At 37.9% G+C, this 13,001-nt stretch overlaps 1 protein-coding gene across 1 annotated transcript in view; it reads right to left on the reverse strand.

Annotated features, from left to right (window-relative positions):
* Nucleotides 1–13,001, reverse strand: part of ANO3 (anoctamin 3) — a 275,901-nt gene that overhangs the window by 197,894 nt on the left and 65,006 nt on the right. Inside the window, exons 2-3 of the mRNA XM_060303399.1 lie at nt 3,130–3,324; nt 2,170–2,241 (exon numbers count right to left, since the gene is read on the reverse strand). Of these exons, the coding sequence (XP_060159382.1) occupies nt 2,170–2,241; nt 3,130–3,324 (267 nt within the window). The remainder of the gene's footprint in view (nt 1–2,169; nt 2,242–3,129; nt 3,325–13,001) is intronic.

The raw sequence follows: 13,001 nt of genomic DNA on the forward strand, positions 1-13,001 counted from the left end.
CTACTAATGGCATTTTTCACAGAACCAGAACAAAAAATTTCACAATTTGTATGGATACACAAAAGACCCAGAATAGTGAAAGAAATCTTTAGAAGGAAAGACGGAGCTGGAGGAATTAGGCTCCCTGACTTCATACTATACTACAAAGCTACAGTAATCAAGACAGTATGGTACTGGCACAAAAACAGAAAGATACATCAATGGAATAGGATAGAAAGCCTAGAGATAAACCCACACATATATGGTCACCTTTTCTTTGACAAAGGAGGTAAGAATATACAATAGAGAGACAGCCTCTTCAATAAGTGGTACTGGGAAAACAGGACAGCTACATGTAAAAGAATGAAATTAGAACACTTCCTAACACCATACATAAAACTAAACTCAAAATGGATAAAGACCTAAATGTTAAGGCCAGACACTATAAAACTCTTAGAGGAAAACATAAGCAGAACACTCTATGATACAAATCACAGGAAGATCCTTTTTGACCTACCTCCTAGAGTAATGGAAATAAAAACAAAAATAAACAAATGGGACCTAATGAAACTTCAAAGCTTTTGAACAGCAAAGGAAATCATAAACAAGATGAAAAACAATCCTAGAATGGGAGAAAATATTTGCAAACGAAGCAAATGACAAAGGATTAGCCTCCAAAATATACAAGCAGCTCATGTAGCTCAATATCAGAAAAACAAACAACCCGATCTAAAAATGGGCAGAAGACCTAAATAGACATTTCTCCAAAGAAGATATACAGATTGCCAACAAACACATGAAAGGATGCTCAACATCACTAATTATTAGAGAAATGCAGATCAAAACCACAATGAGGTATCACCTCACACTGGTCAGAATGGCCATCTTCAAAAAATCTACAAACAATAAATGCTGGAGAGGGTGTAGAGAAAAGGGAACCCTCCTGCACTGTTGGTGGGAATGTAAATTGATACAGCCACTATGGAGAACAGTATGGAGGTTACCCAAAAAATCAAAAATAGAACTACCATATGACCCAGCAATCCCACTACTAGGCATATACCCTGAGAAAACCATAATTCAAAAAGTGAAATGTACCTGACTGTTTATTGCAGCACTATTTACAATAGCCAGGACATGGAAGCAACCTAAGTGTCCATTATCGGATGAATGGATAAAGAAAATGTGGCACATATATACAATGACATATTACTCAGCCATAAAAAGAAACAAAATTAAGTTATTTGTAGTGAAGTGGATGGACCTAGAGTCCATCATACAGAGTGAAGTAAGTCAGAAAGAGAAAAACAAATACTGTATGGTAACACATATATATGGAATCTAAAAAAATAAAAAATGGTTCTGATGAGCCTAGGGGCAGGACAGGAATAAAGATGCAGACGTAGAGAATGGACTTGAGGACACGGGGAGATGGAAGGTTAAGCTGGGATGAAATCAGAGATTAGCACTGACATATATACACTACCAAATGTAAAATAGATAGCTAGTGGGAAGCAGCCGCATAGTACAGGGAGATAAGCTGGGTGCTTTGTGATCACCTAGAGGGGTGGGATAGGAAGGGTGGGAGGGAGGTGCAAGAGGGAGGAGATATGGTGATATATGTATATGTATAGCTTTGTTATAAAGCAGAAACTAACACACCATTGTAAAGCAATTATACTCCAATAAAGATGTTAAAAATAATAATTAAAAAAGAAAAAACATGATATAAAGATGCAAATATACTATAGTTACAAATTTAATCAGTGGAGAGATTTAAAATGGCAGTGTAACTATGAAAAAAATAAGGAAAGGTTATATGAATGAACTAATAAACCTTCATCTAGCACGAGAGATCACAAATAATGCTGAAATTTGATAAATCTAGACACAGTAGTATAAATGTACTTATTCATCGAGAATTGAAGGAAATTTCCAAAAGACTAACAACAGAATATTTTTCAGTTATAGGATGTTATTCATTAAAAATCTTCTGTATTTGACTTTCAAACTGTACATGAAATACCTTAATAATATTTTAACCTTAGAATATTATTCTCACCCATCCAATGTTAAAGGCTAAACATGAATTTTTTTTTCTTAAAAAAATAATGTTCTACGTTTGAAGTAGAAGTCAGTTTACCTTTGGAGAGGGGGAAAGGAGGAAGGAAATAATAGAAAGTAACTCACCCAAGCAAAAGTCACTGAGGTCAGCAAAAGAACATCTGAGCACAGAGTCTTTTCTGCCTTCCTCAGTGTTAACTGGAAACAAGAACAAAAAAGACTTTCTAGTTTTGGGGAATAAAAACATAATGAGAGTTAGAACAATTACCGTGGTGACTGCTGTCCAAATAACAGCCAAACGTGAAGAAATGTTTTTAAGTTAATGAGTGGAAATGAGAGATACATCTATATTACATTTTAACACTTTGATTCTCTTAAACAATTAGCCACTTTCCTTACTGGACATAGATGTAAGATTACTATTTAAAATAGTGATTTCCCAATACTATTGAAAAGAGAATATTGGCATTTTCAAATTATCCAGAGGAAGAAGCAACCCTAAGGAATCATAAGGGAATCGATTTTCATAATATAAAAGCTCTTAGAGATGGAAGGGAAAATAAAAACACACCCATCCACTGAATGACAGGGGCCTGGTTGTATTCTGACTCCTGACTCTTGTGAAAAGGGATTGTCTGCAGGTATAATGAGTCTCAGACAGTCAGCTGTGTGTAGTTTTATTTGCCAACACTTGTCTAACCACATCTTCGTGCAACCAAATGTTCACTGATTTACTGTCAGTATTATTTATAGTTTTGGGTCTTTCTTTTTAGGGAACTGAGTTTATTATTGCTGGCATATTTAATTACTGGTAATAAATTCTCACCAGGAATGCTAACGAGCCAGTGATTTAGGTGGCTGATCTGTCTTCTCTTGCCAACAGAAAATGTTAGGTCCATATTTGCATGGGGTTAGCTACCTTCAAGGATAAAAAGAAATGAACACACATCTCACCAACGAATGGCCTTTTGTCTGACTGGCATAGGCTACTGTTCTCCTTTCTATGCCAATCTCCTTCCTGAAGACTCTATAAACACTAGTGGAAAACACTATTCTTTAAAAGTTAAACAAGAAAGTAGAGCTCACCTTGCTCTGCTTTGTCAGCAGGGATTGAGGTTACAGAAGTGGGAGCCTGAGATTCACTCTCAGTTGACTGGAAGAGTGAGGTAGATTGGCTCAAGTTCTTTGAGTAAGCATAGCTCTGGGCCAGGCAAGGCAGGGATCTCCGAGATGGTTTTAATGAAGTTTCTTTTGCTATCTCACTCTTGCTTATATTCATACCTGCAAATTCAAAATGGCAAGTTTTAGCAACAAGAAATAATCAGCAGAAATCAACAAATAATTTTAATTCTTGTGATGGCTGTTTCAGAAAAGTACTCTTGAAAAGCATCACCTAGGGATTAGCACTAGTGGAATTCGTTTGTTTCTATATTGTCAGAGGAAGTGTTTTGAGATTTTTGTCAAATAGTTATGAGAAATAAACAGTTCCTCTTCCAGTTTGAGCTTTCACTGTTTTTGAAAGGTTCTGTAAAAAAGAAACTGAGGTTTAAATTCATTTGGAGAGTTATGAGAATAATAATTTGGATTGTCTTTGGATAAATTTAACCATTTAGGTTTTTAAGCAGTAAAATAAATAAAACCTAATGTGTAGAAATTCAAATTACTATTATTAACCAGAACACTTCTTTCTATAACCTATCCTCCTTTAAACACACCACATAATGTACTAGTAGTGATCAAGAGGCTGGAAAGGAACAGCATACATGGTTTAGTACAAAAACTGACCAGCAGGGGGACAGCATTCCTGTGCTCCGTGTAACAGTCCCTCTCCTCATGCAGAGAAGACTGATCTGCCAGAAGAAAGAATGCCCCTCAACAGGACTCTGCCTCCATAACTGGAAGTCCCAGTAACTGTATTCTCCCAGCAATGAATGACCCCATGTCCCTGTATGCCCCTGTCCCCATCCGTCCTCATCCCCCTTACGTTAATCCCAGGGCGTTCCTCAGTCCTGGAATACTGCTATGGGTATTCTGGTATATGCCTTTTTTGCACATATTGAGTATTTCTCTAAGAGGAAACACTTAGATGTACAACTGCTGGTTTGAAGTGCATGAATATTTATCATTTGGATAAACAATGCCAAACTGCCTTCCCTAAAAGCTTTATCTTTTCACACTTCCCCAAACAGTACAAGATGGAATCCATTTCTTTATGAAATTCCTTGGGGAACTCTAGATAGTATCATTTGTTTTAATTCTGAATAAAATAAAAAGCCAACAAACAAAAAACAAAAAAAATGGTTTTAATCTTCATGTTCCAGATTGAACATGTTTTCATATATTTCTAGCCAATTATAATTCTTAAGTGACTAAGCTATTTTATAGTTTTTCTAGTGTGTTGTTAGGCTTTGTCTTATTATTTTATAGTATGTGTGTGTATATAAACATATGCGGGAGTTTGGGGTATCAACCCTTCATGCAGTTAAAAATCCACATACAATTTAAAACCAGCCCTCTGACTCCACTGTTCCTATCAGTAGTTCTGCATCTGCAGATTCAACCAACCTCAGATTGTGTAGTACTGTAGAATTTTTTATTAAAAACAATCCATGTGTAAGGGCACCCTCACAGTTCAAACATTTGTTGTTCAAGGGTCAACTGTATATACATTCATATATACATATATATGTATATAGTATTTTAGTGACTACATATTAAATGTAATATATGCTGTGTTTATTTCATTTAGTTTTCTAACAATCTTACCAGGCAGACATTATACCTATTAGCTATGTGGAAACTGAGACTTAGAGAGGATATGTAACATTCCTTATATCACACCAACAAGAAAACTGTTTGGGATTTATATTCCAAACAGTTTCTAGTGCTAAAACCATCACATCATGTTGCACCATAAATTAAGTTTGAAACTCCTGCACACCATCCATTTACCTCGAAAATCACAGACACTGAAATGTAAAGAACACACACCAAAATTCATTCTGGTAGAGGCTAAAACTCAGACGGAATATACCTAGAAACACATCTGCTTTTACCACCCTCCCTATTCACCTGCCCATATTCTCTATATTAAAGTAAATTTCAAATGTAGTGATTGAAAGGTGAAAAAGACAAAGCAAACCCACCAGTACATACAGCACTCAAGTAATGAAAATTTTGCCTTGCAATTACTCATCTTAATTCCATTTTTGAGACAGAGTAGACTCTGCGGGCAAGGGGTACAGACAGGAAAGGAAATTACTGAAAATTATATTTTCAGTAATTATATTTATTATAAGACAAATTTAACTAAACTCTACTCATATTGGTTCAGTCAATACTTTTTGGCTACTTTATAATCAGCTCATGAATTAACTCCAGATTTCTAAGGATATTTTCAAATGCATGAATTCAAATAAAGACAAGCAGAGGTACCAATATTCATTGCCCTTTGAGACAAATGAGAATCTTGAAAAAAAAACCAAGACAATTTTTGAGAGGTTCTATAGAAATAAGACATAGTTGAATAGATGAAGTGCAGACAAACCTAGCAGTAGGGGTTTTATCTTCCCGTTTTATAAAAAAAATGTATTTATTTTCACGTTAATTCTCAGTGTGAAAATAAAATGTGACCTAGAAAGGGACTGAAGAAAGAATTATGAATTGATCCAGTCTCTTAGCTTTCTGGGACTCTGTAATGATAAGAAAGGAAAATACCCTTTTGAAGAGGAATTCCCCAAGGCCCACAGAACTCATACTGAAAGCCTACTCATACACCATACAATCCCCCTTATTTAAGGACCGACTAGTGTTTTCTATACTACATTCAAAGAATAGCACAGGGGGACGAGGGGAAGATGGCGGAAGAGTAAGACGCGGAGATCACCTTCCTCCCCACAGATACACCAGAAATACATCTACACGTGGAACAACTCCTACAGAACACCTACTGAATGCTGGCAGAAGACCTCAGACCTCCCAAAAGGTAAGAAACTCCCCACGTATCTGGGTAGGGCAAAAGAAAAAAGAATAAACAGAGACAAAAGAATAGGGACGGGGCCTGCACCAGTGAGAGGGAGCTGTGAAGGAGGAAAGGTTTCCACACACTAGAAAGTCCCTTGGCGGGCAGAGACTGCGGGTGGTAGAGGGGGAAAGCTTCGGAGCCGCGGAGGAGAGCACAGCAACAGGGGTCCGGAGGGCAGAGCGGAGAGATTCCTGCACAGAGAATCAGTGCCGACCAGCACTCACCAGCCTGAGAAACTTGTCTGTTCACCCACTGGGGCGGGCGGGGCTGGGAGCTGAGGCTCAGGCTTTGGTCGGAGCACAGGGAGAGGACTGGGGTTGGCGGCGTGAACACAGCCTGCAGGGGGTTAGTGCACCACGGCTAGCCGGGAGGGAGTCCGGGGGAAAAGTCTGGACTTGCCGAAGAGGCAAGAGACTTTTTCTTCCCTCTTTGCTTCCTGGTGCGCGAGGAGAAGGGATTAAGAGCACTGCTTAAAGGAGCTCCAGAGACGGGCGCGAGCCGTGGCTAAAAGCACAGACCCCAGAGACGGGCATGAGACGCTAAGGCTGCTGCTGCCGCCACCAAGAAGCCTGTGTGCGAGCACAGGTCACTATCCGCACCCCCCTTCCAGGGAGCCTGTGTAGTCCACCACTGCCAGGGTCCTGGGATCCAGGGACAACTTCCCCGGAAGAACGCACGGCGCGCCTCAGGCTGGTGCAACGTCACGCCAGCCTCTGCCGCTGCAGGCCCACCCGACACTCCGTGCCCCTCCCTCCCCCCTGGCCTGAGTGAGCCAGAGCCCCCGAATCAGCGGCTCGTTTAACCCCGTCCTGTCTGAGCAAAGAACAGATGCCCTCCAGCGACCTAAATGCAGAGGCGGGGCCAAATCCAAAGCTGAGCCCTGGGAGCTGTGAAAACAAAGAAGAGAAAGGGAAATCTCTCCCAGCAGCCTCAGAAGCAGCGGATTAAAGCTCCACAATCAACTTGATGTATCCTGCATCTGTGGAATACATGAATACACAACGAATCATCCCAAATTGAGGAGATGGACTTTGAGAGCAAGATTTATGATTTTTTCCCCTTTTCCTCTTTTTGTGAGTGTGTATGTGTATGCTTCTGTGTGAGATTTTGTCTGTATAGCTTTGCTTCCACCATTTGTCCCAGGGTTCTATCCATCCGATTTTTTTTGTTTGTTTTTTAATTTATTTTTCTTAATAATTATTTTTTATTTTAATAATTTTATTTTACTTTATCTTCTTTCTTTCTTTCCTTCCTTCCTTCCCTCCTTTAGACAATGAATCATCCTAAATTGAGGAGGTGGACTTTGAGAGCAAGATTTATGATTTTTTCCCCTTTTCCTCTTTTTGTGAGTGTGTGTGTGTATGCTTCTGTGTGAGATTTTGTCTGTATAGCTTTGCTTTCACCATTTGTCCTAGGGTTCTATCCGTCTGTTTTCTTTCTTTTTTAAAAAAATTTTTTTCTTATTATTTTTTATTTTAATAACTTTATTATATTTTATCTTATTTTATTGTATTTTACTTTATCTTTTCATTTCTTTCTTTCTTTCTTTCTTTCCTTCTTTCTTTCTTTTTTCTTCCCTTCCTTCCTTCCTTCTTTCTTTCTTTCTTTCTTTCTTTCATTCTTTCTTTCTTTCCTTCTTTCTCTCTTTCTTTCTTCCCTTCCTTCCTTCCTTCTTTCTATCTTTCTTCCTTTCTTTCTTTCTACTTCTACTAATTCTTTCTTTCTACTTTTTCTCCCTGTCATTCTGAGCCGTGTGGATGAAAGGCTCTTGGTGCTACAGCCAGGAGTCAGTGCTGTGCCTCTGAGGTGGGAGAGCCAACCTCAGGACACTGGTCCACAAGAGACCTCCCAGCTCCACATAATATCAAACAGCGAAAATCTCCCAGAGATCTCCATCTCAACACCAGCACCCAGCTTCACTCGACGACCAGCAAGCTACAGGGCTGGACACCCTATGTCAAACAACTAGCAAGACACGAACACAAGCCCACCCATCGGCAGAGAGGCTGCCTAAAATCATAATAAGTCCACAGACACCCCAAAACACACCACCAGATGTGGACCTGCCCACCAGAAAGACAAGATCCAGTCTCATCCACCAGAACACAGGCAAGAGTCCCCTCTACCAGGAAGCCTACACAACCCACTGAACCAACTTTAGCCACTGGGGACAGACACCAAACACAACGGGAACTACGAACCTGCAGCCTGCAAAAAGGAGACCCCAAACACAGTAAGATAAGCAAAATGAGAAGACAGAAAAACACACAGCAGATGAAGGGGCAAGATAAAAACCCACCAGACCTAACAAATGAAGAGGAAATAGGCAGTCTACCTGAAAAAGAATTCAGAATAATGATAGTAAAGATGATCCAAAATCTTGGAAATAGAATAGAGAAAATGCAAGAAACATTTAACAAGGACCTAGAAGAACTAAAGATGAAACAAGCAACGATGAAAAACACAATAAATGAAATGAAAAATACTCTAGATGGGATCAATAGCAGAATAACTGAGGCAGAAGAACAGATAAGTGACCTGGAAGATAAAATAGTGGGAGTAACTACTGCAGAGCAGAATAAAGATAAAAGAATGAAAAGAACTGAGGACAGTCTCAGAGACCTCTGGGACAACATTAAACACACCAACATTCAAATTATAGGGGTTTCAGAAGAAGAGAAAAAGAAAGGGACTGAAAAAATATTTGAAGAGATTATAGTTGAAAACTTCCTTAATATGGGAAAGGAAATAGTTAATCAAGTCCAGGAAGCACAGAGAGTCCCATACAGGATAAATCCAAGGAGAAATATGCCAAGACACATATTAATTAAAACTGTCAAAAATTAAATACAAAGAAAACATATTAAAAGCAGCAAGGGAAAAACAACAAATAACACACAAGGGAATCCACATAAGGTTAACAGCTGATCTTTCAGCAGAAACTCTGCAAGCCAGAAGGGAGTGGCAGGACATATTGAAAGTGATGAAGGAGAAAAATCTACAACCAAGATTACTCTACCCAGCAAGGATCTCATTCAGATTTGATGGAGAAATTAAAACCTTTACAGACAAGCAAAAGCTGAGAGAGTTCAGCACCACCAAACCAGCTTTACAATAAATGCTAAAGGAACTTCTCTAGGCAAGAAACACAAGAGAAAAAACAGACCTACAATAACGAACCCAAAACAATTAAGAATATGGGAATAGGAACAAACATATCCATCATCACCTTAAATGTAAATAGACTAAATGCTTCCACCAAAAGACACAGATTAGCTGAATGGATACAAAAATAAGACTCATATATATGCTGTCTACAAGAGACCCACTTCATACCTAGAGACACATACAGACTGAAAGTAAGGGGATGGAAAAAGATATTCCAAGTAAATGGAAATCAAAAGAAAGCTGGAGTAGCAATTCTCATATAAGACAAAATAGACTTTAAAGTAAAGAGTATTAGAAGAGACAAAGAAGGACACTATATAATGATCAAGGGATTGATCCAAGAAGAAGATAAAACAATTGTAAATATTTATGCACCCAACATAGGAGCACCTCAATATATAAGGCAAATACTAACAGCCATAAAAGGGAAAATCGACAGTAAAACATTCATAGTAGGGGACTTTAACACCCCACTTTCACCAATGGACAGATCATCCGAAATGAAAATAAATAAGGACACACAAGCTTTAAATGATACATTAAACAAGATGGATTTAATTGATATTTAAGGATATTCCATCCAAAAACAACAGAATACACATTCTTCTCAAGTGTTCATGGAAAATTCTCCAGGATAGATCATATCTTGGGTCACAAATCAAGCCTTGGTAAATTTAAGAAAATTGAAATTGTATCAAGTATCTTTTCCAACCACAACGCTATGAGACTAGATATCAATTACAGGAAAAGATCTGTAAAAAATACAAAAACATGCAGGCTAAACAATACACTACTTAATAACGAAGTGATCACTGAAGAAAACAAAGAGGAAATAAAAAAATACCTAGAAACAAATGACAATGGAGACACGATGCCCCAAAACCTATGGGATGCAGCAAAAGCAGTTCTAAGAGGGAAGTTTATAGCAATACAATCCTACCTTAAGAAACAGGAAACATCTCGAATAAACAACCTAACCTTGTACCTAAAGCAATTAGAGAAAGAAGAACAAAAAACCCCCTAAGTTATCAGAAGGAAAGAAATCATAAAAATCAGATCAGAAATAAATGAAAAAGAAATGAAGGAAACGATAGCAAAAATCAATAAAACTAAAAGCTGGTTCTTTGAGAAGATAAACAAAATTGATAAACCATTAGCCAGGCTCATCAAGAAAAAAAGGGAGAAGACTCAAATCAATAGAATTAGAAATGAAAATGGAGAAGTAACAACTGACACTGCAGAAATACAAAAGATCATGAGAGATTACTACAAGCAACTCTATGCCAATAAAATGGACAACCTAGAAGAAATGGACAAATTCTTAGAAATGTACAACCTGCCAAGACTGAATCAGGAAGAAATAGAAAGTATGACCAGACCAATCACAAGCACTGAAATTGAAACTGTGATTAAAAATCTTCCAACAAACAAAAGCCCAGTACCACATGGCTTCACAGGCGAATTCTGTCAAACATTTAGAGAAGAGCTAACACCTATCCTTCTCAAACTCTTCCAAAATATAGCAGAGGGAAGAACACTCCCAAACTCATTCTATGAGGCCACCATCACCCTGATACCAAAACCAGACAAGGATGTCACAAAGAAAGAAAACTACAGGCCAATATCACTGATGAACATAGATGAAAAAATTCTCAACAAAATACTAGCAAAAAGAATCCAATAGCACATTAAAAGGATCATACACCATGGTCAAGTGGGGTTTATTACAGGAATGCAAGGATTCTTCAATATACGCAAATCAATCAATGTGATAAACCATATTAACAAATTGAAGGAGAAAAAACATATGATGATCTCAATAGATGCAGAGAAAGCTTTCGACAAAATTCAACGCCCATTTATGATAAAAACCCTCCAAAAAGTAGGCATAGAGGGAACTTTCCTCAACATAATAAAGGCCATATATGACAAACCCACAGCCAACATTGTCCTCAATGGTGAAAAACTGAAAGCATTTCCACTAAGATCAGGAACAAGACAAGGCTGTCCACTCTCACCACTCTTACTCAACATAGTTTTGGAAGTTTTAGCCACAGCAATCAGAGAAGAAAAGGAAATAAAAGGAATCCAAATTGGAAAAGAAGAAGTAAAGCTTTCACTCTTTGCAGATGACATGATACTATACATAGAGAATTTTAAAGATGCTACCAGAAAACTACTAGAGCTAATCAATGAATTTGGTAAAGTAGCAGGATACAAAATTAATGCACAGAAATCTCTGGCATTCCTATACACTAATGATGAAAAATACGAAAGTGATATCAAGAAAACACTCCCATTTACCACTGCAACAAAAAGAGTAAAATATCTAGGAATAAACCTACCTAAGGAGACAAAAGACCTGTATGCAGAAAATTATAAGACACTGATGAAAGAAATTAATGATACAAATAGATGGAGAGATATACCATGTTCTTGGATCGGAAGAATCAGTATTGTTAAAATGACTATACTACCCAAAGCAATCTACAGATTCAATGCAATCCCTATCAAACTACCACTGGCATTTTTCACAGAACTAGAACAAAAAATTTCACAATTTGTATGGAAACACAAAGGACCCCGAATAGTCAAAGCAATCTTGAGAACGAAAAACAGAGCTGGAGGAATCAGGCTCCCTGACTTCAGACTATACTATAAAGCTACAGTAATCAAGACAGTATGGTACTGGCACAGAAACAAATATAGATCAATGGAACAGGATAGAAAGGCCAGAGATAAACCCATGCACATATGGTCACCTTATCTTTGATAAAGGAGGCAGGAATGTACAGTGGAGAAAGGACAGCCTCTTTAATAAGTGGTGCTGGGAAAACTGGACAGGTATATGTAAATGTATAGATTAGAACACTCCCTAACACCACACACAAAAATAAGCTCACAATGGATTAAAGACCTAAATATAAGGCCAGAAACTATCAAACTCTTAGAGGAAAACATAGGCAGAACACTCTATGACAGAAATCACAGCAAGATCCTTTTTGACCCACCTCCTAGAGAAATGGAAATAAAAACAAAAGTAAACAAATGGGACCTAAGTAAACTTCAAAGCTTTTGCACAGCAAAGGAAACCATAAAGAAGACCAAAAGACATCCCTCAGAATGGGAGGAAATATTTGCAAATGAAGCAACTGACAAAGGATTAATCTCCAAAATTTATAAGCAGCTCAAGCAGCTCAATAACAAAAAAACAACCCAATCCAAAAATGGGCAGAAGACCTAAATAGACATTTCTCCATCGAAGATATACAAACTGCCAAAAAACACATGAAAGAATGCTCAGCATCATTAATCATTAGAGAAATGCAAATCAAAACTACAATGAGATATCATCTCATACCAGTCAGAATGGCCATCATCAAAAAATCTAGAAACAATAAATGCTGGAGAGGGTGTGGAGAAAAGGGAACACTCTTGCACTGCTGGTGGGAATGTGAATTGGTACAGCCACTATGGAGAACAGTATGGAGGTTCCTTAAAAAACTACAAATATAACTACCATATGACCCAGCAACCCCACTACTGGGCATATACCCTGAGAAAACCATAATTCAAAAAGTGAAATGTACCTGACTGTTTATTGCAGCACTATTTACAATAGCCAGGACATGGAAGCAACCTAAGTGTCCATTATCGGATGAATGGATAAAGAAAATGTGGCACATATATACAATGACATATTACTCAGCCATAAAAAGAAACAAAATTGAGCTATTTGTAATGAGGTGGATAGACGTAGAGTCTG

The sequence above is a fragment of the Globicephala melas genome, chromosome 8 (genome assembly GCF_963455315.2).
Source record: "Globicephala melas chromosome 8, mGloMel1.2, whole genome shotgun sequence".
Lineage (NCBI taxonomy): Eukaryota > Metazoa > Chordata > Mammalia > Artiodactyla > Delphinidae > Globicephala > Globicephala melas.